The sequence below is a fragment of the Carassius gibelio genome, chromosome A12, assembly GCF_023724105.1.
Source record: "Carassius gibelio isolate Cgi1373 ecotype wild population from Czech Republic chromosome A12, carGib1.2-hapl.c, whole genome shotgun sequence".
In the NCBI taxonomy this organism is placed as follows: Eukaryota; Metazoa; Chordata; class Actinopteri; order Cypriniformes; family Cyprinidae; genus Carassius; species Carassius gibelio.
The window spans coordinates 25670753-25694792 of record NC_068382.1 but is presented as its reverse complement, the minus strand read 5'-3'; the positions used below and the strand labels follow the sequence as shown (position 1 = coordinate 25694792).

Sequence of the window (24040 nt, the reverse complement as noted above, 5' to 3'; positions counted from 1 at the left end):
AGTGTATGATAGCTGAGAGAGATGAGGACAGATCTGGAGAAACAGAGGAGGTGAGAAGTTAGCAAGCGATTTACAAAATAAAGTTATTCATATATATTATATATATATATAAATATATGTATATACTGTATTTTCTTTTTCTCTATATTTTATTACTATATTGTTATAATTATTTTTACATTTATTGTCTATTGTCTGTATGTTTGTCTGCGGCTCCACCTGCTGGTGCGTGATGGTACTGCACACACACACACACACACACACACACACACACACTCACTCATCCAGGCCACACAGGAAAAAAGGGGCCTATTAGTAGAGCAGTAATTCATACCCTTAACGTACTAAATTGTAGGCTTACATATTGGGGTAAAAAGGTACAGATGTCCTTTTAAGAGAAATGCTACAGTGTCAAGCTGCTGTACCCCAAAAGGTACAACATAGAAAGATCTAGAACCTCACTCTGGGGCCGTGAAAATAATTAAAGGTTCTCTTTCCCTTTTCTTCATTTTCTCAATATCTCCATCTCTCCCTTTTGTTGCTGACCGGTCACTTCTTCACCAGCAGGTCTAATGTTCTGATTTCAGGATCTTATTAGCACAGAATCTTATTTATCTTAAAATGACTTCACATACCCTAGATTTAACAAACCTCTATTACATACAAATATATACTAGCAGTCAAAAGATTTTTAAGGTTTTTATGCAAGAAGTCTTCTGCTCACCAAACCTGTATTTGCAAGAGCAGCAAAAACAGTGAAATATTATTCTAATGTAAACATCTGTGTTCTGTGTGAATCTGTGTTAAAGTGTAATGTATTTCTGTGATGCTCCGCTGTATTTTCAGCATCATTCCTCCAGTCTTCAGTGTCACATGATCTTCAGAAATCAGAATAATATGATGATTTACTGCTCAAGAAACATTTCTGATTATTTTCAGTGTTGAACACAGATGAGTAAATCAGGATTATTTGATGAATAAAAAGATCCAAAGATCAGCATTTATCTGAAATAAAAAGCTTTTGTAACATTATACATGCATTAGAACAAAAGCTTGGAGTCAGTGTAATTAAACACACACACACACACACACGCACACACACACTCTCGCTCTCTCACACAGAGTGTGTGTGTGTGTGAGTGAGAGAGAGATAGTGTGTATGTGTGTGTGTGTGTGAGTGAGTCTGTGTATATCGGAAGGCTAATAGTATGGAATAGTAATGGAGCTGCATTAATGTCCTTCATGAGTGGTGTGTGAGCAGCAGGTGGCGCTGCAGCAGGTTCTTACACTGAGAACAAAATATAATCAAAAAATGACACAAATAGTCAGTTTTCAACAAATAACAACAAATCAAGAGTTGGATCAAATCCAAGAATTACAAAAACTAAAGAAACAGATATAAACCACAGTTACCACAGGTTATATTTTCTAAGGTTAGTGTACAATTGTTTTCAGTCAGCCAAAATGATGATGATGTGACGTCACACTCTATCCAGTCACATGACCTCCCCAGAGCTCCTCCCCCAATCAGAACATCTGAACCCTCTGTAAGTCCCGCCCCTTCCTCCGGTCATATAATCTTCACGTAAAAGATTCATATAGTGTTTACACATCTACAACGCTGAGCTGTGATTGGCTGAATCATGTGAGTCTCCCAGCATGCAGTGCTGCTGTTGGAGAGCAGCTGATCTCAGTGTGTCTGTGCAGGATGTGTGTTAGAGGGCAGAGTAACACATTATTAGGATCTCCTTCCAGTGACGTCAGAGAACAAACCTGTTTCCTCTGAATTCAGTTGATTTTCTGTAGTTCAGCCGCCCACTGTACATGAGCCTGTCTTTCCTGTTGATCTGCGACGAGACGCTCGCTGCAAACATCAGACCTCAGGTGGTTCACTGTAGCTGAGAGCAGCAAGGGTTAATCAGATCTGATGTCGCTCTTTAAGGTCCAGTGACGGTCATCTGAGACATCATGCAGCTCACTGACATCAGCCTGTGATGGGGCAGGCTTCGGTTGACCTTTGACCTCACAGTAACTCTGCAGCGTGAGAGCCACACTGACCGATCACTGACCGATGAGCGACCAGGACACGGTCCTCGTGATTGATCACATACTGTACAATCTGCACAAACACCTTTATCTACGATGCTTTAGATATTCATAATGAACACGATAGTGCATTGTATCTTTGCATAAATAAATATAACCAGTTTTAAATGCATAGTATTTTGTGTTTTAATGCAATGCACTTCCTAAAAGTGTAACAATGACTAGATGATTCTGATCACGCTGGTTACTGTCACGAGATCACACACGCATTACACGCTGCATTACAGGGCAGAATCTGTGCATCTAAACTACTCTATATACAAAGGTTTTAAATTAAGTTTTACTAAATAGTCTTGTTGTGTATTTCCTCCTAATATTCACATTGACCATGATCAATAACAGATGCACTGATGAAGAAGCGGTCATCTGGAGGCAGAGGTGATGTTTGCTGAATCTCATCTTCAGGGCATGACCGGCCCTGACCAATTTGCTGCCCTAGGCAAGATTTTACCTGGCGCCCCATGCATCACAGCCCATTTCACCCTGTCATTGTGTTCATGATTTAGCATATATATATATACACACACACACACACACACACACACACACACACATTACAGCAGAACTGTTTCCAACACTCATAATAAATCATCATATTAGAATGATTTCTAAAGGATCATGTGATAGACTGGATGTCACATGTGACACTGAAGAATGGAGTAATGATCCTGAAAATTCAGCTTTGCATCACAGAAATAAATGATAATTTAAAGTATAATAAATTGAAAACAAATTATTTTTAATTGTAATAATATATCACAATATTACATTTTTTCTGTATTTTTGATCAAATAAATGCAGGCTTGATGAGCAGAAGAAACTTATTTCAAAAACATTAAAAATAGTAATGTTTCCTGTACTGTATCCCCCCAAAACTGCACGACTGTAGAGTAAAACATTAATAAAAAAGTGATAATAAAAAAATGTGTCTTAAAACTGACATGATTGTACAAAATCACAGTCTGGGGACTCAGAACTCAGAACAACTGCTAACATTAAGTTTAAGGTAAAAATAACTGCCATGAAATTATAGTATCTTACTCCTATGCAATAAATTGTTCTTTCACTACATCTCTTTACCTCTGTCTTTATCCTCTTCTCTTCTTTTTGGCACTGTATCTATCGCAGACTATGCTCATTTATAATGTGTCATGTAAATTCGGCCTTCCGTCACAATCAGGAAACTTTCACCGTGTCTGGAACTGGCGCGAGCTGCTAGGCCCGTTTCTACGAGCTGTGTGTTAACAAAAGCAGTGCTGTCTACATTGGATGCGGCGTCGGGCACGCGACACAACAGATTACCAACTGATCGTGCGCGCGCTCTGTTTCTGACGCACTTCAAGCACTCGATGGGCGGGGGAAGATTGAAGAGCCGGACTTTTTTTTAATTTTTTTTATTTGGTAGTATTTCGAATTAATGGTTTTTAAATAGTAGCCTATTATAAAAAAATATATATGTAAAAAAAAAAAATTCACTCGTTCACTCATTCTGGTGCCCCTATGGATGAGTGGCGCCCTTAGCATTTGCCTATGCCTCGGGCCGGCCCTGCTTCAGGGAGATCTGGAGCAGAGGTCGAGGACACACACACACACGTCCAGTCTCTGACTCTTCAGGCTCGTGCACTGTTATATCTGCTCATCTGAACATCAAGACCACTGTTAACCCCTCGGTGTAACAAACTGCTGTTAGAGTCATACAGTCGTTCATCAGGGCTGGACTTCATCTGGACGAGAAGCTCAGGTCTACAATAACAGTCCAGCGATGAAAACTACTGGACATCTGGGAATGATGTTGTGACTGGACATATGGACACACATCCTGCTGGACAGGAAATGAGGAGTAACCAGACGGCATTCTCACAAACACACACACACACACACACACACACGTTTGGTCAGACACACTATACAACAAAAGACCGAGACTTTGTTAAATACAATGTGAGGAATTAACTTCCTGTGTGTTTGATCTGTATTTCCTGTTGAGATCAGAGTGGCTCACTGCGCTGCATTAGGATCTTACTGGTTTGTACATCTCGTTTCTCTAATTAAATCTTACTAACGAGGATTGTGTGATGTCATGTGATCCTCATACCGGTCTACAGAACCTCAGTGAGACACTCTCAGAGGAAGTGCTCTCATCTCAACAGGAAATGGCTGCCCTCTCAGAGTGTGTGTGTGTGAGAGTGTGTGTGTGTGTTTTATAAAGATCCTCTCGTGGTCATATGGATCATATTTCTCCACAGTATCAAACAGCAGAAATGAAACTCTGCATAAAAGCGAGTTGAGATCTACATTATTATTATTATTATTATTGTCATGATAATCAAGCACAGTAATATAATCCAGTGATTCAAATCATCATCTTCAGAAGAGATCTTCACTATGGAATGAGATTTATTCCCATCACTCACGAGACAACGCTTCATAGAGAAATAAGAACATGTTCTTCTGTAGTTATTCAACGTAAAAAGACAAAAATAGATCTAATAGCTTTTATCACCAGTGAGGAACTCCATTACCTGACATTACTACGGTTACACATCTGAAGCCCTTTAGCATGTGTGTGTGTGTGCGCGCGTGTGTGTGTGTGAGTGTGTGTGTGCGTGTGTGTGAGTGTGTGTGTGTGTGCGTGTGTGTGTGTGTGTGTGTGTGTGAGAGAGAGTGTGTGTGAGAGTGTGTGTGTGAGTGTGTGTGTGTTTGAGAGTGTGTGTGTGTGTGTGTGAGTGAGAGTGTGTGTGTGTGTGTGTGTGTGTGTGAGAGTTAGAGTGTGTGTGTGTGTGTGTGTGAGAGAGAGAGAGTCAGAGCACGAGTGTATTTCATGTCGTCTCCTGCTAGTCTAAACGCGTGTTGTCACGCAGCACACAGAGCTCGGCTCACGCTCCGATGCGTGACGTCCTCCGTGTGCTTCACCCTGAGTCGTTTACATGTGTCCTGCGTTCACTTCCTGAAGCGCTCGTCCATAATAATCCAACGGGAATGCTGGGAATCATCTCAGTTCCTCTCGATCTGCTCGATGTCCAGTTCTCCGTCCAGCTGGAATGAGTCCCGCCCCCTCCGGCTGCAGAGCCCCGCCCACAGAAACTCACGCTCCTTCCCGTTGCTCCGCCCTGCTGGCCAGCTGGCCTCTGATTGGTGGATGATGATGTCCTCTTTGGTCTGGTGCTGGTCGGGCGTGACGTCACCTTCATCGTGGAGTGTCTGCTCTTCTCCAGCGAATCCTGGACAGCTGAGACTGTGAAAGTCCTGCAGCTTCTGTTGGAAACACACACACACACACACACACACACACGTGACATCAGCAGCAGCGAGTTACTGTTCCTCAAACTCAACCAAGACAGCGTTTAATGGAGACCAAAGAGCAGAAATGACATCAACATCAAACTTCTGGCTAAAAGATGAGTCTATAATCCAGAATAACACTTCCTCCAGTGAAAAGTGCATCTGCTGTTGTCTCTCACAGATTAGTTTAGATCTGTTTAAACGCTGCTTGATCTGTGCAGATTTCTCTCCTGATTCAGACCAGAACACTCTTTCACTGGAGGAAGTGTTATTATGGATTATAGACTCCTCTTTTAGCCAGAAGTGATGGGTTGAAGTTAAAAACATCTGTTGATTGGCCAATCACATGTCTGATATTTCACTAATGACAACTAACTGACCAGCTCTTATTACATCAGCGGTCAGGCCTCGTTACCATAGAAACAGAATATTTGGTTTGTAAATGGAGCCGTTTTTCCACTGACACAATCATCAACATTGTGTGTGTGTGTGTGGCTACTGCAAACGATAGATAAACACACACACACACACACACAGAGAAGGTTGTGTTCATGTAATGGTTCTTATTCCCAGAAAGCGTGTGTTGATCAGATGACCTCTGACCCTGACATTAGTAATTAAACCTCTGATGGTGTCAGTAGAAAAGATAAGCTCTCTCTTCATTTTTTTCTCTTACACATTTTCCCCTAATATATCTTTGCTTTATTGATTATTAGTGTTGGAGTATTTGCACCTTTAGTTTCCACACACGCGTGTGTTTCCCCCTAGACATCAGTTTCTTTTGATTGTGTAATAATAGTTATCTTGTCCTGTAAATCAGTTGTTTTTTTGTTTGAAGGGTTAGTTGTTAGCTCTGTGATGCTGTGGTATATGAGCCAGCTGTAACATCCTCATCTAACAGAAACCATTACCATCCCAGTGATCTCAGTAATCAATCAACAAACACAGGTCTCCAGGTTTATGGGTTCATTTCATAGAAGGAATGAGGTTTCAACCGTCCAAACTGCATCTTCTATTCCCTTACCCTAAACCTGCCCCTCACAGAAAACTACAGCCAGTTTTACTTCTTCAAAAAACTATATTCTCTATGATTTAGAAGCTTGCTTCCTCAGAGGAACCAAAAAAAATTAAAAAATCCCCACAAGGTCAAAATTTACTGGTATTACTATCCTTGTACTAAATACCAGATATACACACACACACACACACACACACACACTCTCTCTCTCTCACACACACACACACCTGTGTCATCTTGAGCAGGTCCAGTGAAGGCCTGTGTTTGTGAGAGTCGGCCGGTCTCCTGCGCTTCACGCCGGTCTTCTTGTCGTTGTGGACGCAGGGCTGTGATTGGCTGCGGGCGAGGCCCTGACTGTGGCGGCGCTCCAGCTCGGGCGTGGAGTCGGGCGAGCTGGACTCGGTGGGGCAGATCTGCTCGTGTGAGAGGTAGAGAGCCTGAGGCGTCTGTGGGGACGCGGAGAAGGCAGCGAAAGGGAAGCCGTGGCTGAAGGTCTCCGGCGGATCGATGCGTGTGGGCAGGCTGAAGCTGGAGCTGCGCTGCATTGTGGGAAACCCAGACGGAGCAAAGACACCGCGCTGAACACTTCCTCCACTGTGGCAGCGGCGCTTCTCCACGGACGTCCAGACGCGTGATCCCTGCGGCCGCCACGAGGAGCGACAGCCGAGCTCATCCGAGCAGGACAGCGAGCGACACTGGCGTTTACTGGGCGGCGCGGCGCTGGCCGGAGACGCTTCGCTCAGACTCAGGTCACGCAGCAGACCGCTGATGCCACCGGCGGCACCCGCCTCACGAGCAGAACACGTCTCTCTCACACTGTCCCACAGACTCTCCAGACTGGAGCCCACGGGCCGCTGCTGGACACCACACACTCCAGCCACCTCCGGCCAGCGTCCAGACTCTACAACACAACAGCTGCGGTGAGAATCTGACACATGAGGAAGCACAATAACACAATAACACTGCTGGAATACATGCGATGTGTTTCAGAGCGAAGCGCAGCAGTGTGTTCAATTACACACCAGCAGCTCCACATACACCCTGCCTTCCTTTCACCACAGTCTGAGATCAACATGCACCAAACTACAGTTCTCATGTCCGTACTGAGATTTTAAAAGTGTGACGATACCAGCATTTCATCTCGGAGTGGATGAAACAGCTCTGATTGGCCGTTGTGTTCATGTGCTCGACAGATATGTCTGTGATTGGCTACAGTGATCATCTTACACAGATACACACAGAAGCCTTGTAAAGCAGCATCAGTCTGTGAGCAGATATATTATGCTCAGCCCTCAGTAAACGTACTGACCTCCAGCCTAAGAGTTTCTTTAACACAACAGAGGAGAACAAAAGAGAAGCAGGAGGGCCGAGCTCACAGGAAGAGCCTGTGGACATTCACAAGCAACACAGCTGTGTCTGAGAAAACAAAGAGCCAGAAATAGAGCCGTCTGATTGGTGGCAGGCTGCCAGAGGCTGAACATCTGTGTGTTGAGAGTGTTTTGGTTACTTGCTCTTAACATGAATCCCTCGCACCCCATGAGACCTCTGAGCAACTACTGTCAGAAAACACCTCGCCAGCGGAGCGATAAATCATGGAGTTACTCATGATGAGACGTGACAAACATGACATACTACACTCTAATACTCATCTATACTACATACAAAATACTCACACTCTACATTCTTAATCTATACTACACTCTTTATACTTCCACTCTGTATTACATGCTCAATACTCACTCTATACTACACTCTAATACTCCTCTATACTACATACTCACACAATATACTACATACAAAACACACTACATTGTTTATCTATACTCACACTTTATACTACATACTCAATACTCACACTATACTACTGTACTCTTTATACTTCCACTCTATACTACATACACACACTCAATATTACATTCTCAATCTGTACCACATATTCTATACTCACACTCAATATTACTCAATCTAAATCTTAAGTTTGCTCTACTACACATACTGTAGCATGTGTAACTGGGTATCGTTCAAAAATATAGTGATACCTTCACTTTGATACGGTTCCTGAACAGTAATTTTCTTTGATACCAATTTTCTGACATTAGTTTTAACAAGATTACATCACACATTACCTGTCCTGAGCGACTGCACAGAGGAACAAGATGAAACCAACACAATAAATCAGAGCAAATAGTTATAAAAAAGTTCTGATAGTTTTCAGTTTCTAATGTATTGTTAATGTATTGCTTGCCACTGTTTTTGATAATAAATATGAAGACCAGCTGTTTTCTGAGAGGAGTGGTTCTGGAGACAGTCTCAGAACACACACGAGCTGCTCATCCGTGCCCCTCAGCTCAGAGACGCTCGCACCTGTGCCTGACGCTAAAGCAGCAGATGTTGAGGGCAGCACACTTTCTATTTCAATCTCTCATGGAGCTGAAGATGCACCGATCCAATCAGTGAAGGGGCAGATGCAGAACAGAAAGATGTGTGATCGTGGTGTATGTGCACTTACCCATGATTCCAAAGGAGAAGAGGGCCGTCCCTTGGCTCATGGTCGGCGGCTCATGCTGTGGAAACACACAGATGGATCAGATGCACCACCAGCACACGGGCGACAGGAAACCCCTCCGAGTGCCTTCTGACTAGTGCACATCATGTAAACCACAACTAAAGCTCGCTCGAGCGCACGTGTGACATCATCGACTCAAACACGACAAACAAAGCCTTCACAAGCACAGGGGTCGGTACAGAACATACACTCATTTCTGGGTTACTACAAGTCATACAATTACTATTCGAATGTTTAATCTAATTAACTATATGAATGCTCTAATTAATAACATATTTAAACATCACAGAAAATAGCTTTAGAAAGAAGATTCACTATTGCATATTAGTGATGATAAACAGATATTAATGGGTGATACAATTGAATCAATACTCCAGATACGAATCTTTATGAGTGAGTCATTTAGTCATTCATTCAAGCGATTCGTTCAAATGGATGATTCATTCAGAAACAAAGCAAGTGACTCTCTTTCTGAGTCACTGAATCATTCGTTCAGAGGTGGATTTATTCACAGATCTGATAAAGCTTTGACTGAACTACTTGTGTTTGTGAAAATGAGTAAAACAAACCAAATTTGATCTAAAATGTAAGACCATAAGAACTTCTTGTATTAATTGCAGTGGTGCAGACATCGGTGAAAAGCAGAACTCTCGCTGGTGCAATATTTTTTAACTTTATCATATGATATAAATATAAGAGGGTGATTTATTTTTTGCCCTCATATCTTGAATTTAAGGCTCGTATAACTGCATTCTAACAGTTTACCATCCTGCATCAGGCTCCTCAGAAACCTGAGATGACAAAAATGTGTGTGTGATGGATCTGATTACTCAGAATGTGTTTGGATCTGGATCTTGGACACTGATAATTAGGGAGTTAATTATGCACGACACCTGACGACGCGAGGTCTTACCAGCTGCACAGACTCGGTGGAGGCTACATCATCGACGGGCTTCTTCTCCAGGGTTTTAGTGTGAATAATCAGCACAGCTACACACATGTTTGCCACAGACCATCCCAGTGCAGGACCGATGGAGAGGAGCTCATCATTGATCCGATCCGATCTCACATCAGTATCGCTCTTCAGTCTGCACAGAGAACAGGACACAAACATCTCTGGGTGAAGCAGAAACGCTTTTGAAATCCCCTTCAGGGAACATTATCATCTTCATGAATTACAAAACTGCACTGCCATCTATGAGCGAGAAATTCAGATATTTGTAACATTTGCATGACATCGAGAAGCTTTATGACATTATGACTTTAAAAACAAGGAAAATATCCCTAACGTAAACCGAGCCGGGTGCATGAATAAAAGAATTATAAACTACTAGAAACCACTGGAGACCAGAGCCGAGGTCATGTGATCGAGCCGAAAATAAGTGTGACCTCTCGGTTATCAAAACACACAGCTGGAGGAACCGTGGTTCTAGAGCCGCTGATGGGAGCCAGATGTGCGTTTAGAGCTGAACACTGCTCTCCAGACTCATGCATCTGACAGGAGGACATCTCAGAGCTGATGATAACAGAAGATACGGGTGTGTTCGACTCAATAACTGCTCCCTGACATGAATACATCGCACGCAGAGCCACACACACATCCAGCGCTCAACACTAGAAACATGACGAAAACAGATCAAAGATCGACTGATAAAACCGTGCAACGTGTTAGAATATGTAGGAACACATTCGGCCAGCTATTAATTTGATTATCATTTTATATTAACTCATAATACACAAAAGCACAAAAACAATTCAAACAAAAAGGTGCATAAAAGTGGTGCGTTGGCATTAAACACGGCTGATGTGAAGGTTCGGTCTGAAGCGTGTGATATCTCCTCACTCACGGGACGCTCGGACAGAGATAAGCTCTATCTGGAGGGCGAGACTGACTTCAGCCGGCGGATACGTGACTCCACGTTCACAGAGCAATCAGCGGAGCGCCACACTTCCTCCGAACCACAGACATCAGAATAAAGCAGCTCCTGTCATCATCATCATCCTCTGAGACACATTCACATTAATGTGCAAAACAGAGCAATGGCTAACTCATACAGACGGGAATCAGACTTTTATTTGTTTACATTTATCACATTTTTAGGATTTTTCTTTTTGTAGGATTTGTACGACAGACTTCAGATTCCTCTCTGAAAGTATGTGAGCCGCAGGCATCGTTCTCGTGCAGAAGACCTGTTTCTGACACGCTAATGACTTTCCTCTGGTGCAAATTATAGAGACGGCGCTTCAGAGAGACACACATGACGAGAACGAAGCTCTTTTCACAGCTCCGGCTCCGTGTGGGAAAGACCCAGAGACCCAGGGAAGTTTATCACTGAGCGCAGAGGGAACACGCTCCTTCCGAGTGTGTTTTGGGTGAACTTTCTGCTACTGAACACACCCACGAGCTCCAACGTTACACACATTCCCAGCGCTCACCAACTCATTCTGAACATAACTCTTCTCTAAAGCAAAAGCGTGAATAGAAACCCCTCCAGAAAAGGGCAGAAGCGCAGCTCTCCATTCAGCAGGGCGTCCTCGAGGGCCAATCAATTAGTCATGTGATCTCTGCAAGCTGACGCTCCTCACGCTCCGGGCCAAACCAAACCAGCGCGCCGCGGGCCGCTAGCGAGGTCGGCCAAGTCTGTGGCAACAGAAACATCACGGATCCTATTGTGAAACACATGTAGAAGTGAACTCCAACCAAACAAGAGTTTCAGACTCCAGAGCCTTTCACAATAACAGCGTAGAGGACGAGGAAAGAGAAGGAGTGCTCACGACGCGTTCATGGACACAGCTGCCCGACCGATTAACTCAAACACAAAGACACGCACCGCTTCTCTTCACTCGTGTTCACTCCAGCAAACGTGAAGCTTCTAGAAATGAGTGTGTGTTACTGTAAGCTCATGTGGAAACGGGACGTTTAACAGAGCGCTGGTTAAATTGTTACCAGGCAATAACCCACATTTGCACAGAGAGGCGCAGCGACACACAAAGCCAGCATTCATGCGCTCGCCACAAACCGACAGACGCTCGCGGATCACAAACACACGCTATCCTGCTCACAGTCTGTGTGTTCTGCTGCTTCAATAGAGAATTCACCCCAGATGAGTGTGTGATGTTAGGGTTTCACTCAAAAGGAGAAGTTTAGCAGAAAGTTCACGACGCTCTTGAACATGAATGGATTAGATGCTCTAAAAATGATGAGAATCTAAACATTAGTCCATATGAAAGATGATCGCTGATATTCACAAGTTGATACACGACAGCTGCAATGACTTTCAGTAAATTACTACATCTCAGTCTGTTTCTCAGAAAAAGCATGGTGTGGGTTCAGAAGACTTGGAGTAGGAGTCGTATGGATAACTGTTTTTGGAGGTCAGAGCGTGATAAACGGGTGAACAAACCGAAACCTTCTAACACGGCTCTACTTGAGCTTTAACACAATCCTCAGTCACAGATTTCTTGGCCAATCTCCGGTGATTCATGATCTTGTGAAGCACTTCCCTCTCAGAGCCTGATACTACACACGTATGGAACTACCAAAAACTGAAAGTCAGCGAGCTCATAAACACTATCTTGTGATTCATTGTGGGAACTTCCACTGCGGTGCAGGCGTTTACGGCTGTTTGTTACGTGACCTAGTTATCAAAACACTAGTGCAGCACAATCGAAGTCCAAAGGCCTCGAGTTGATCAAACTCAAGACAGCGATCTGAGACCAGGGATTTAAACACACACACCATCAGTTAGGTAAAGGTCAAAATCAGCCTCTTTTATGTCAAAGGGACAGTCAAACCTGTTCTGCATTCCCTGTCTGATGTCTAACAATGACAGTGTGACGTCTATCACCCAGATACACCCAGCTATTCACCACAAACATTAACTGAAACAATTCCCTTCAGTAGGAAATGAATTGGTCCTGGGAAGCCTTCTCCAGCTCTGTAAACACAACCAGTCAACACTTTTCAATAAGTGAACCTCATCCGGCCGCTCTGGTGAGAACAGAGTCGCCGTTTACCGTGAAACACACACTGCGGGCGCTGCACACTTCAGCGGAAAATGACGGCTGGAGGTGAGAAACACAAACACATTGATCGCAGCGGCTGGAGCACAAACTGGCTTCCCCAGGAACAGACTGATGCATGTCGCAACACTTCACTGCAGAACAAGCAGCGGCGCATGATTCTCCAGATACCTGACGAGAAGTGAAAATCCTTTATTTGCATACGGCCTGATCACAGCTAACGAGCTGGCACTGTGCTGATAACTAGATAAACACAATCTGCTAGAAACTCTAGAGCTGCTCTTACTCTGATTAGACTTCAGTTCACACATCACCACGCAGTACTCAAGTTACCTCGAATAATACTCAACACAATATACAATACTACAATATTAAAACAAACAACCCTGCAATTATACAGAATACTCTAGAATACTGCATACTCTAAAGCACTGAATACTCGGAAAATACTCAATTTTAGAACACAGAGTACTCTAAAAACAATACTGAATACTCAAAAAACACTGAATAGTCTTAAAATTCTCTCTAAAATATTAAATGCCCCCCAAAAAAACACCATACTCAAATACTCTCTAAAATATGTACTACTCGACAATTATGAAAACATTAAAATTACTGATTACTCCTGAAATACTGAGTGCTGTAAAATACTAAATACTCTTAAAATACTGCATACTGAATACTTGTTAAAATAATGAATAATCTAAAATACGAAATACTTTGAAAATACTCAATGTTAAAACACTGAGCACTCAAAAAAAAATATACTGAATACTCGAGAAGCCCTGAATAGTCTTAAAATGCTCTCTAAAATATTGAATGTCAAAATACATCACATTCAAATAAACTCCTGAAATACTGAGTGCTATAAAATACAAAATACTCTTAAAATACTGCATGCTGAATACTTGTAAAATAATGAATAGTCTAAAACACTAAATGTTAAAACACGGAGTACTCAAAAAATACTGAATATGCTAAAATCCTAGCAGATATACTCTTTAAATACTCAAAAAAAACCTGCATTGTCTTATTAAAATGCTCTCGAAAATAAGGAATAACCAAAAATACAGCATACTTAAATACACTCTAAAATATTTTACTCAATACTGAAAAAGCTACAATTGCTGAATACTGTGAAATACAGAACACTGTAAAATACAGTGCTATAAAATGCTAAATATTATTAAAACACAGAGTACTCTAAAACACAGCGTACTCTAAAAGATACACTCTAGATTATTGAATACTCAAAAATACTGCATAGGCCTAATCTTAAAATACTGTATCCTAAAATACCAAAGATTCGAAATTACTGGATGTTCTTAAAATACGTCACACTAAAAGTGCTACATCCTCTTAAAAAACTCCCTAAAATATACAATACTCCAAATTACTGCATACTCAAAATACTACGAACTTTTGAAAGACAGAATACTCCTAGAATAGTAAATTACAGTAGAAGCATGTAATGATTAATAGATCAACTCTAAATACTCATCAGTAAAGAGTTTTTCAGCTCGTGTCGGAAGTTTATTGATAGAGTTTTCAGTTCCCAGTTCGAGTTGAACAGTTTCTGTTTTATCTTTGATCGTGTTTTTGAGCGTTTATTTGTAAGGATCACCGCGCGTTGGAGTTTCCGAGCGACTTTAATTCGGTGTCCATGTGAGCGTTCCTCCGAGCTCCGGGAACAAAAGCTACGAAACTCCGCGAGCGTCGCGGGAAACTCACTCATTCATGCACAGCGACGAGCTCGAGCCCGCGCTACCGTAACGACATATACTGCGGTTTGATCCGTGTTCTCACTGTATACTCACGGGCCAGCGAGCGGCGCGTCTCCTCGCGTGGGACGGATCGATAAGCACAGCCGTTCAGACCATCTTCATCCTCATCTCGCGGCTGCTTCTCCAGCGCGGGCCCGAACACACACCGCGGGGGGACGCGGAACCGACACTCAGCACAAAACACTCACAACACGCGCTCTAAACACCTTCAACTGAGCGGAACCAGACTACATACAAGATTTAAAACATCAGTTATGATTCCTGACGACGATACAGGCGTTTCTGATGAATATTTCAGTTTGAAATAAAGAGGCGTCCCCCCGCGGCTGAATGGACTCGCCCGACACCGCACACAATATAACGCATCACTACACAAACACGGAAAGTTCGGCTCGTCTATTATAAAGTGTTAAATTACTCTCAAAGAGGTCACACTAAAACTATAACATCTGTCTAATGGAAGAAGGGAAAACAGCATGGTCCTTTAATAAATTAGCAGTACACACATACAATATACTCTGAAACCAACGTGAGAAGACATTGATATATATGTGATAAATGAATATCTTACACTCATTGGTTTTGATGATAATTATGTCCAGTCCTAATCACAGATTTATGGACAGGTAAATAAGAATCTGCCATTTCAATAGACTTCCTTATTGATAAATCATCTCTAATAGCCTAAAGAAAGATCTGAGCAGAATAAAACACAGGAACATGTTGGATAAAAAGGACATGCTGCTCGTTATGTAGGTTTCACTGTTGTTTGTGGGGGGTCTAAAGCTGATAATGAGGCTGGATTAGTTAAGTTTTTGGAAAGTTCCAGCCTGTGTGTGTTTCTGGGTTTGGGTTTGTTGTGGAAAAAGTCTCCCGGATCCCTGAAGGACCGGAAGCTGAGCTGAGCTCTGACTCCATCTACAGGAACATCTGGAAACTGCTGCAGGGGCTAGTTGTCACAGAAACTAAGAGGTTTTGATTTTCTCAAGCAGTGGTTTTCAATGTTAGTTTCAAACACCTCAGACTGGTTCTAATGACGACTAAACAATCACACATAAGGAGATACAAAGAACAGACAGGCATCATAATGTTGATTTATCTGACAGAAGCACACAGATCAACAGTACAGATGATATTTCACTGCAAATATTGTCCGAATGAAATGTGTTCGAGTGGAAATACAGTAGATTGCATTACAGTACAGGTTTAGACATCACAGTTAGATAATGTATTAGATTACGGAATAAATACACCATGTACATTTCAAACTCAAGCTGATAATATTATATTAGAAGTGCCTTGAAGACTCGGAGTCAAACATCTGATCCGTGAACAGAGGACAGACACAAGTTCCCGATCACACTGCGGTCACTGGATCTAAAGCTCGTGTTTACATCAGTCTCTGTAAGAGTCAGCTCGGTGTGCTCTGTTTGTCTTGGCGCTCCGTCTCCCGATGCTCTTCCTTCTCCATGTATGCCTGCACGGATCTCCAGAGCGCTCGGATGTTGCCCTCGCCGAAGCCCGTGGCACCTCTGCGCTCGATCAGCTCCAGGAAGAAGGTGTCCTCTCCGAAAATAGGCTTAGTGAACACCTGGAGCAGATACCTGTGAAAGCAGGAAAAACAGTGTGTGTGTCAGACACAGAGCAGAAAATATATCCAAATCCCATTCCTTCCTCATGTGGAAAAGTCCATCTGCTGTTGTCTCTCTCAGATTAGTTTAGATCTGTTTAAACGCTGCTTGATCTGTGCAGATTTCTCTCCTGATTCAGACCAGAACACTTTTTCACTGGAGGAAGTGTTATTATGGATTATTTGAGTTAAAATCATCTTAATGCTGGATGTGTTTCAGGTTTTGTCTTCTCCAGATGTTCACTGATGGACTGGAGTGCTGTGGATTATTGTGATGTTTTTATCAGACTCTCATTCTGACGGCACCCATTCACTGCAGAGCATCCATTGATGAGACACTGATGCAGTGCTACATTTCTACAAACCTGATGAAGAAACTGATCTCCGATGATCTGAGGGAACTTCTGTCTGAACTATTACAGAATACTATAAATCATGTCTGTTTATGGCTTTAGTGTCTCGGGGCGAGTGCTGTTGTTGTTGAATGTCTAGCGGGTTTTGATGAAAACAAAAGCTATTCAAATGTATTATGCATTATATACAGGTAGCATTGTATTTGCTGCATATAAAATGTGCTGCAACATGTATTCCAGAGATAAGTTAACGAGTGTGGGTGGTGTACCGCTGGCCGTCTGTGATCCGTCTGTCCGTCTGGAGATCAGTGTCCAGCAGAATCCCGTACTGACTCAGAGTGTGAGGGTCGTGACCCGCCGCCACGATCTCGTCCTGCTTTCCCACCTGTGGTGTCACGAGCAGAGTATGAACGACTGAACAATATTCCGACACACACCTGAGCTTCCCAGCTCTATCCTAGTACACCTGACCGGCCGAGAACAGTATTGAGGAAGCACACGGACCTCAGTGTAGTACGCAGGCGGAGGAGAGAAGAACTGCACTCCAGACAGACTCAGAGTGTGAGCCGTTCTCACGATGTCCTCGGTGTAGAGCCCAATGTGCTGGATTCCTGCCCCCCGGTGCTGATCCAGAAACGTGTCCACCTGGTTCCTGCCTGAAATCACACCTCTGTTAGAAACAGATCACACACATGTAGGTACATGATAAGGGCACTGTATTAAAGGATTCATTGAAGTGTTACCCTGCTCTGGAAGAGACTCTGCAATCACAAACTTGCAGTCCGGCTCTTTTTCATCTTTGAAGGGCAGTGTGATTCCTGATTCGCTGGAATTCCAGTATTCCATAGCCGTCAGCCGCAGCCCGATCCCGTTGTGGTTCAGCACATATCCCTCATCCACGTCCTCATTCCTGCACAGAACGGGTCATGGGGAATAATTCTGCCAATATTTCGGTAATTTTAGTAATTCATCAGCATGAGTTCTCATTTGTTGTCATCAGATAGTGATTTTACTGCATTTATGAACTTGGCAGATGTTTTTATCCAAAAGCAACTTGCATTGCATTCACGGTACACACTTGAGTAGTTCATCAAAAACTACCTTTCAAAATCTAGAATAATTCAGATTTTTTAATGCGCACACTTATTTAGGCTGCATTTCTTTTATTGTCCATGTTGAAAACTGTCATGCTGCTTCATATCTTTGTGGAAACTGTGAAATACATTTTAGATTTCAGACACGTTGCATTCAGTGTATATTCCTCGGATCAGTTCATGCATTCCCTGGGAATCGAACCCATGACCTTGGCGTTCCGCTATACTGATGCCGATCGTTATACTGATATGCAGATGATGTCACTGATACCTGTCGATGAAGAACCTCCGGAAGCCGAAGGTGTCTCGGTACCAGCGGGTGATGTGTGCGGTGCAGCTGCGGGGACACGCGAAGGTGATGTGGTCGAAGTGCGTGATGGGACACTGCGAGTGCCCCGCGGTCTCGGAGTCCGTCTGGACCTGATGGAAGCCCGGCAGGAAGAGCCCCCGGTACCGGGAGCGGTCTATGAGCGTGTGGCACACGTTACCCACCGGCGAGCGGATGACGGAGAAGGTGACCCGGCCGCAGTCATCGGTCACCTCGGTGGGCGGCTGGAGAAACTCACACACACCCCGATCCCGCAGCTCAGCGCTCGCCCGCTGCACGTCCTCCACCTCGAAACACACGTTACTCACGGTGTCCACCGGATAGTGCGCGTGGGCTCCGTACAGACAGTTCAACTCCCGACGCTCTCTGACGGAGCTCCAGCCACGTGACTGACGTTCATTCAACCTCTCATTGACCACGAACACGGCCGATCCTCTGCGGAGCGCGAGCTGCTTCGCTCGGTCTGTCAGTCGCGCCGCGAACACGTTAAACTGGAACCGGGACACCAGCTCGTGAGCAACTTTATCCACGTTTGAGACGTGAAGCGAAATATGGTGCAACCGGCTCAAGTAGGCTGCCATGTTTGGGTGACGTCACAGAAAGGGCGTGTCACGTTGTCATGAAAATCGCGTTGCTGTTTATGTGACCTATCTTCATACATGAATGCAGATATTTCTAAATGTATGGTCAAAAAATATTTTTAAATAATTCTTCTGATATTCTGTGTATTTTTTCAATCTTAATATTAATATATACCACGACTACAAGCATTTCAGTTAAGTTTTAAAATAGTTTTATGATTTTTTTAAACCTACAATAATGAATGTCTAAGGTTGGTTTTCACATGGTGTGGAGCCGTCCAATCAGCGGCGCTGCGTCTAGTCACGTGCACGTGACGCGGAGCGAGAAGCTGGTCGTTTTTATTTTGTCAGCTCCGCCATTAAATCCGCATCCAAATCAACATTCAGAGATTAGAAACAGTATTCATCGACATAAAAACGCCTTTCAACGATTTATATAAGGATAAGAGATTAAACGACACAATGAAGGTCGAATAACAAATACAGACTGAGGTGATTTAAGTCTCTTTAATGAGCTGCGCGCGGTGCGATGTGAGTATTTACATGTTTCAGCAGCAATATGTGTCTGTCAGAGTATTAAATTAATAACGTGTGTTTCACATTAATACTATTAATGTGCTTTATTTATATAGTAGGGTGAATAGTGAGAGAGACAAGTGTCAATAAGAACATTAACACTGTCAGTGCTGCGAGATATCAGTAATAACACCTGTGCTGTGACATATGGGTGTCAGTAAATAATAACACTGTCACTGCTGTGACTATTAATACTGTGAGATACGAGTATCACTGATAACATGAATACTGTGAGATACGAGTATCACTGATAACATTAATACTGTGAGATACGAGTATCACTGATAACATTAATACTGTGAGATTCGAGTATTTAAAAAAATACTATTAATACTGTGAGATACAAGTAAGTATCACTAATAATGTTAATACTGTGAGATACAAGTATCACTCTCCAAAACATTAATACTGTCAGTTACAAATAAGATTAATAACATTAATAGTAACCGTACTATGGGAGTTAATATTAATGCCATCAGTAGTGCGATATATGAGTGTCAGTAGTAATAATAGTCCTGTCAGTGCTGTGAATTACTAACTGAAAATATTAATGCTACCGTCAACATTCATGTTATAACTGATATTATTGGTAGTATTTTGGGAAGTATTGAAGTATTAAAGATAGAAAGTTGTGAGTCTCGGATGTTCTGTGTTTCTGACGTGTGTCATTTTATTTTGTGTTTGCAGATTGCTGTCTCTGTGTCAGTGTGTGTCCCTGATGTAAGTGTGTGTTGTTGAGTGAGCGACTGTGTGTGAGTGTGTGTGAGTGTGTGAGCTGATCCGTCATGACAGAGGTGTGTGTGAAGTGGTCGTGTGAGTACTGTACGTATGAAAACTGGCCGTCTGCTGTGAAGTGCACCATGTGCCGGGCGCAGCGTCCCAGCGGGACCATCATAACAGAGGAACTGTCCCCGAGCGGCGCCGGACACCAGTGTGACCCCGAGGGTAACGACAGCCTGCTCATCTGCCCTGACTCCAGCGCCCGGCCCCGTGTCCGCCCGGCACAGTCCTCCGAGCACAGCGGCAAATGGTCGTGTCAGGTGTGCACTTACCTGAACTGGCCCAGAGCGATCCGCTGCACCCAGTGCCGTAGCGTCCGGCAGCGTGTGTGTAGCCCCACAGAAACCCCCCAGACGTCCAGGAGCAGACGGGGCCCCGCGGCCGGCCCTCCAGTGGATCCATGTGAGGAATACAACGACCGGAACCGGCTCAACACACGAGCGCAGTCCTGGACCTGCTCGTCCTGCTGCTACGAGAACTGGCCCAAATCCCCTCGCTGCGTGGTGTGTGACCACCCCAGACCCAACGAGCCTGACGAGCCCTCGTCCCTGATTAACGAGCGGGACCGCGGCCGAGCGCGGGGAGTGTGCAGCGGGACACAGCGGCTCTCGTCTGTCTCCTCCAAACCTGAGGCAGAGCTGCAGATCGAGCTGGCCGCTGGAGCTCAGAGCGGTCAGGAGGAGATCCAGCTGGACACCAAGAAGATCAAACAGATCAAGAACCGCATGAGGAGAACCGACTGGCTGTTCCTGAACGCCTGCGCCGGTGAGTGCCTCTATACTCGCTCCCAGGGGCCGTTGTGTCCTAAAGTGTCTCCATACACTCAAGGAGTTAAGACATAATGCATAAAGCCAGAGAAAACTAATTATGCCTGCTCTGACCCAGCGCAGCCCGAGTATCACAGTACACTGTTGGAATGAGTGTTGTGTAAATGCAGTCTCTGAGCAGCATGTGTCCGTCTGAAGCGCTTCTCTGCCACCTTTGAAGTGTAGGGTTACAGCCAGACTTTTGTGTTAATTACTGTGGAGTTTATTCTGGCCAAGAAACGTCGCATGTTCGTTCACTTGTGGCAGTTTATAGTCGTGCAAGCACAGCTCCTGTCTGTGTGAACGAGGAAAGAGTGAAACGCTTGGCCAGATAGTTTCAATACTAGATTATGAGTGAGTAATAACTGATCTCGGAGCACTGAGTTCTCAGGAAATACTGGTGGTGATGTGGCCGTTACACCTTGGGTGTGCTTTAATTTCTAATAATTCAAAGGACCTTGATTATTCCACTTATAATACAGTTACCACACCTCGAATATTGTACAGATGTTGTATTCTAAGACATTGCTCTCCATACATACAACATGGAAAATGTTTCTCATAAATGTAGATATTACAAGACAATTAAACACACAAATCATCTGAATGGGTTGTTAAAATCTTTCACATTAGTCCATCAGCTGTTGAATCTGATACGATTCAGACACTTATAAATAACATGCAGCAGATCAACAACAGCAGTAAACACACACACACACACACGTGACCTTTACAGGGTTTCAGAAGCATCCGAACACTGCGAGTGTGTGTCGTGTCTTCAGATCACTTTAGAACACTTTAAACACCAAACATATCTACACGCCTGAGCCTGATTAATAATCTGCTGAGCTGTTTCCTGATCAGCTGTTTCTTCAATGAAAACATGAGCAACCGGTTACTATAAATCATGACTGTGTGGTGTAAGACGTGTGTGCTAACCCGCTGCGCTCGTGTGTGTGTGTGTGTGTGTAGGTGTAGTGGAGGGCGATCTGTCTGCGGTGGAGGTCTATAAGTCTTCAGGAGGAGACATCGCTCGTCAGCTGACCTCCAGCGAGGTGCGTCTGCTCAACCGACCCTCAGCATTCGACAGCGGCTTCACTCTCGTTCACCTCGCCATCCGCTTCCAGAGACAGGACATGCTGGCCATTCTGCTGACCGAGGTGTGTGTGTGTGTGTGTGTGTGTGTGTCGCTCTCTGATGCTGTGGAAGTGCGTCTGAAGGCTGGTGTTTGGTCGCAGGTTTCCCAGCAGGCCGTCAAATGCATCCCAGCGATGGTTTGTCCTGAACTGACGGAGCAGATCCGCAGAGAGATCAGTGCATCACTGCACCAGCGCAAGGGAGACTTCAGCTGCTGCTTCCTGACGGACCTCGTCACCTTCACCCTGCCGGCAGGTGAGGGACTCACACACACACACACACACTCTCTCTCTCTCTCTCGCTGTAGGAACACACGTGTGTGTGATTTGAGTTTGACAGTTAGTTTTTTGTATGTTTGACAGATATTGAAGATCTCCCTCCTGCCGTTCAGGAGAAGCTCTTTGATGAAATCCTGGACCGTGACGTTCAGAAGGGTGAGATGTGAGCCGCTAGTGCATTGCAGCAGCACGTGTGTGTGTGTGTGTGCTGACCGTGTGTGTGTGTGTGTGTGTGCAGAGCTGGAGGAGGAGTCTGCGGTCATCAACTGGTCTCTGGAGCTGGGCACGCGTCTGGACAGTCGTCTGTATGCTCTGTGGAACCGCACGGCTGGAGACTGTCTGCTGGACTCGGTTCTTCAGGCCACGTGGGGCATCTATGATAAAGACTCGGTGCTGAGGAAAGCTCTTCATGACAGTTTACACGACTGCTCTGACTGGTGAGACACTGCATGTGCACTACATGGACAGGTTCTCTTGCTGTATCGTATTTGGATCCATGTGTGTGTGTGTGTGTGTGTGTGCGCAGGTTCTACTCGCGCTGGAAGGAGTGGGAATCGTGGTATTCTCAGAGTTTTGGGCTTCATTTCTCTCTGAGAGAAGAACAGTGGCAGGAGGACTGGGCCTTCATCCTCAGCCTCGCCAGTCAGGTACACGGACACGCACACACACACACACACACAAGCACACACACACACACTCACTCTCTCACACACACACACACACACAGTCGAGCTCCTGGAGGCGTGCCGTGGGCGGAGCTAAAGTGTACAGCACAGATCCATCAGTGTTTGACATCAACACACTGCTCTGGATCTCTGGAGGCTGAAGGAGGTGGTCTTCTCTGGAGACTCTCTTCTGGAGCGAGTCCTGTGCAGCGCTGATGGAGACTCCTGATGAAGCTCGTCCATCTCGCTCTCGCTCTTGCAGGAGAAGAGCTCACACAATCAGCTCATGACAGGGCCATACTCAATTAAACGTTCCCACACTTACACCAACACAAAGGAGTGTATTTGGCACAGAAATACTGCAAGAAACATCATTAGTCCCCGCCTTTTATTAGTATTTTTTTATGTCTTTATGCAGAATTTAAGCTTCTTTTATATATAATTTGAGTCCATTTTTCTTTCAAGCAGCTCTTATTTTGGGTGAAATCTGACCTGCTCATGTTCTGGTCTAGTTTTGTGAGTCTTCTATTATTACTTGAGACTCTGTTCTGATGTGATTCACAGAGGCTTCGCTCGGATCAGACCAGTGTTCTGTGTTCTGTTCCTGCAGTGATGAATCAGTGTTGAATCAGTGTTGTGAGTGTGTGCTGCTCTCTGTCTGCAGCCCGGGGCCAGTCTGGAGCAGACTCATATCTTCGTTCTGGCTCATATCCTGCGGCGGCCCATCATCGTGTACGGAGTGAAGTACTACAAGAGCTTCAGAGGAGAGACGTTAGGATACACTCGATTCCAAGGTGAGACCACCTCAAGAGCGCAGGAGTGTCACCTGGACCGTGTGTGTGCGATTCACCTGTGTGTGTGTGTGTAATTCACCTGTGTGTGTGTGCGATTCACCTGTGTGTGTGTGCGATTCACCTGTGTGTGTGTGTGTGTGCAGGTGTTTACCTGCCGTTGCTATGGGAACAGAGCTTCTGCTGGAAAAGTCCCATCGCTCTCGGTTACACGAGAGGTCACTTCTCTGCTCTGGTTGGCA

The 24040-nt window shown here is 44.3% G+C and overlaps 3 protein-coding genes across 4 annotated transcripts in view; 1 reads left to right on the top strand and 2 right to left on the bottom strand.

Annotated features, from left to right (window-relative positions):
* Window positions 1-4390: 4390 nt before the first annotated feature.
* fam53b (family with sequence similarity 53 member B) lies at window positions 4391-14980 on the bottom strand. 2 transcript variants are annotated; one of them, XM_052612082.1, is made up of 5 exons: window positions 14813-14980; window positions 9886-10060; window positions 8916-8970; window positions 6634-7307; window positions 4391-5361 (listed from the first exon to the last, which is right to left on the bottom strand). In XM_052612082.1, exons 2-5 carry the CDS (start codon window positions 9970-9972, stop codon window positions 5101-5103), a joined length of 1077 nt encoding a protein of 358 aa, XP_052468042.1. In that variant the 5' UTR covers window positions 9973-10060; window positions 14813-14980; the 3' UTR covers window positions 4391-5100. The 2 variants fall into 2 exon arrangements, with proteins under 2 accessions (XP_052468042.1, XP_052468040.1); XM_052612080.1 differs by lacking the exon at window positions 14813-14980 and adding an exon at window positions 14727-14749.
* Window positions 14981-15861: 881 nt separating this feature from the next.
* Window positions 15862-18805, bottom strand: hpdl (4-hydroxyphenylpyruvate dioxygenase-like). The gene is made up of 5 exons (XM_052612079.1): window positions 18128-18805; window positions 17506-17672; window positions 17267-17418; window positions 17032-17147; window positions 15862-16383 (listed from the first exon to the last, which is right to left on the bottom strand). Exons 1-5 carry the CDS (start codon window positions 18763-18765, stop codon window positions 16191-16193), a joined length of 1266 nt encoding a protein of 421 aa, XP_052468039.1. The 5' UTR covers window positions 18766-18805; the 3' UTR covers window positions 15862-16190.
* A 272-nt stretch (window positions 18806-19077) lies between these two features.
* zranb1a (zinc finger, RAN-binding domain containing 1a) overlaps window positions 19078-24040 on the top strand; it is a 5997-nt gene continuing 1034 nt past the window's right edge. Inside the window, exons 1-9 of the mRNA XM_052612075.1 lie at window positions 19078-19296; window positions 20029-20886; window positions 21900-22087; window positions 22166-22319; window positions 22427-22498; window positions 22581-22779; window positions 22869-22989; window positions 23672-23801; window positions 23945-24040. The exon at window positions 23945-24040 is cut by the window's right edge and continues 134 nt beyond it. Of these exons, the coding sequence (XP_052468035.1) occupies window positions 20127-20886; window positions 21900-22087; window positions 22166-22319; window positions 22427-22498; window positions 22581-22779; window positions 22869-22989; window positions 23672-23801; window positions 23945-24040 (1720 nt within the window). The 5' untranslated portion in view covers window positions 19078-19296; window positions 20029-20126. The remainder of the gene's footprint in view (window positions 19297-20028; window positions 20887-21899; window positions 22088-22165; window positions 22320-22426; window positions 22499-22580; window positions 22780-22868; window positions 22990-23671; window positions 23802-23944) is intronic.

What these genes read in the sequence shown, in the direction of transcription:
- fam53b (XM_052612080.1), bottom strand. An exon ending in CTTCTCCTTTGGAATCATGG is followed by an intron (nt 7,308 to 8,915) that starts GTAAGTGCACAT and finishes GTTGTGTTGTAG; the next exon opens with AGTCTGGACGCTGGCCGGAG. An exon ending in ACCTGCTCAAGATGACACAG is followed by an intron (nt 5,362 to 6,633) that starts GTGTGTGTGTGT and finishes TGTTTCCAACAG; the next exon opens with AAGCTGCAGGACTTTCACAG.
- hpdl (XM_052612079.1), bottom strand. Translation starts at nt 18,765, where the DNA reads ATGGCAGCCTACTTGAGCCGGTTGCACCATATTTCGCTTCACGTCTCA. An exon ending in AGAGTCTCTTCCAGAGCAGG is followed by an intron (nt 17,419 to 17,505) that starts GTAACACTTCAA and finishes GTGTGATTTCAG; the next exon opens with GCAGGAACCAGGTGGACACG. An exon ending in CGCCTGCGTACTACACTGAG is followed by an intron (nt 17,148 to 17,266) that starts GTCCGTGTGCTT and finishes GTGACACCACAG; the next exon opens with GTGGGAAAGCAGGACGAGAT.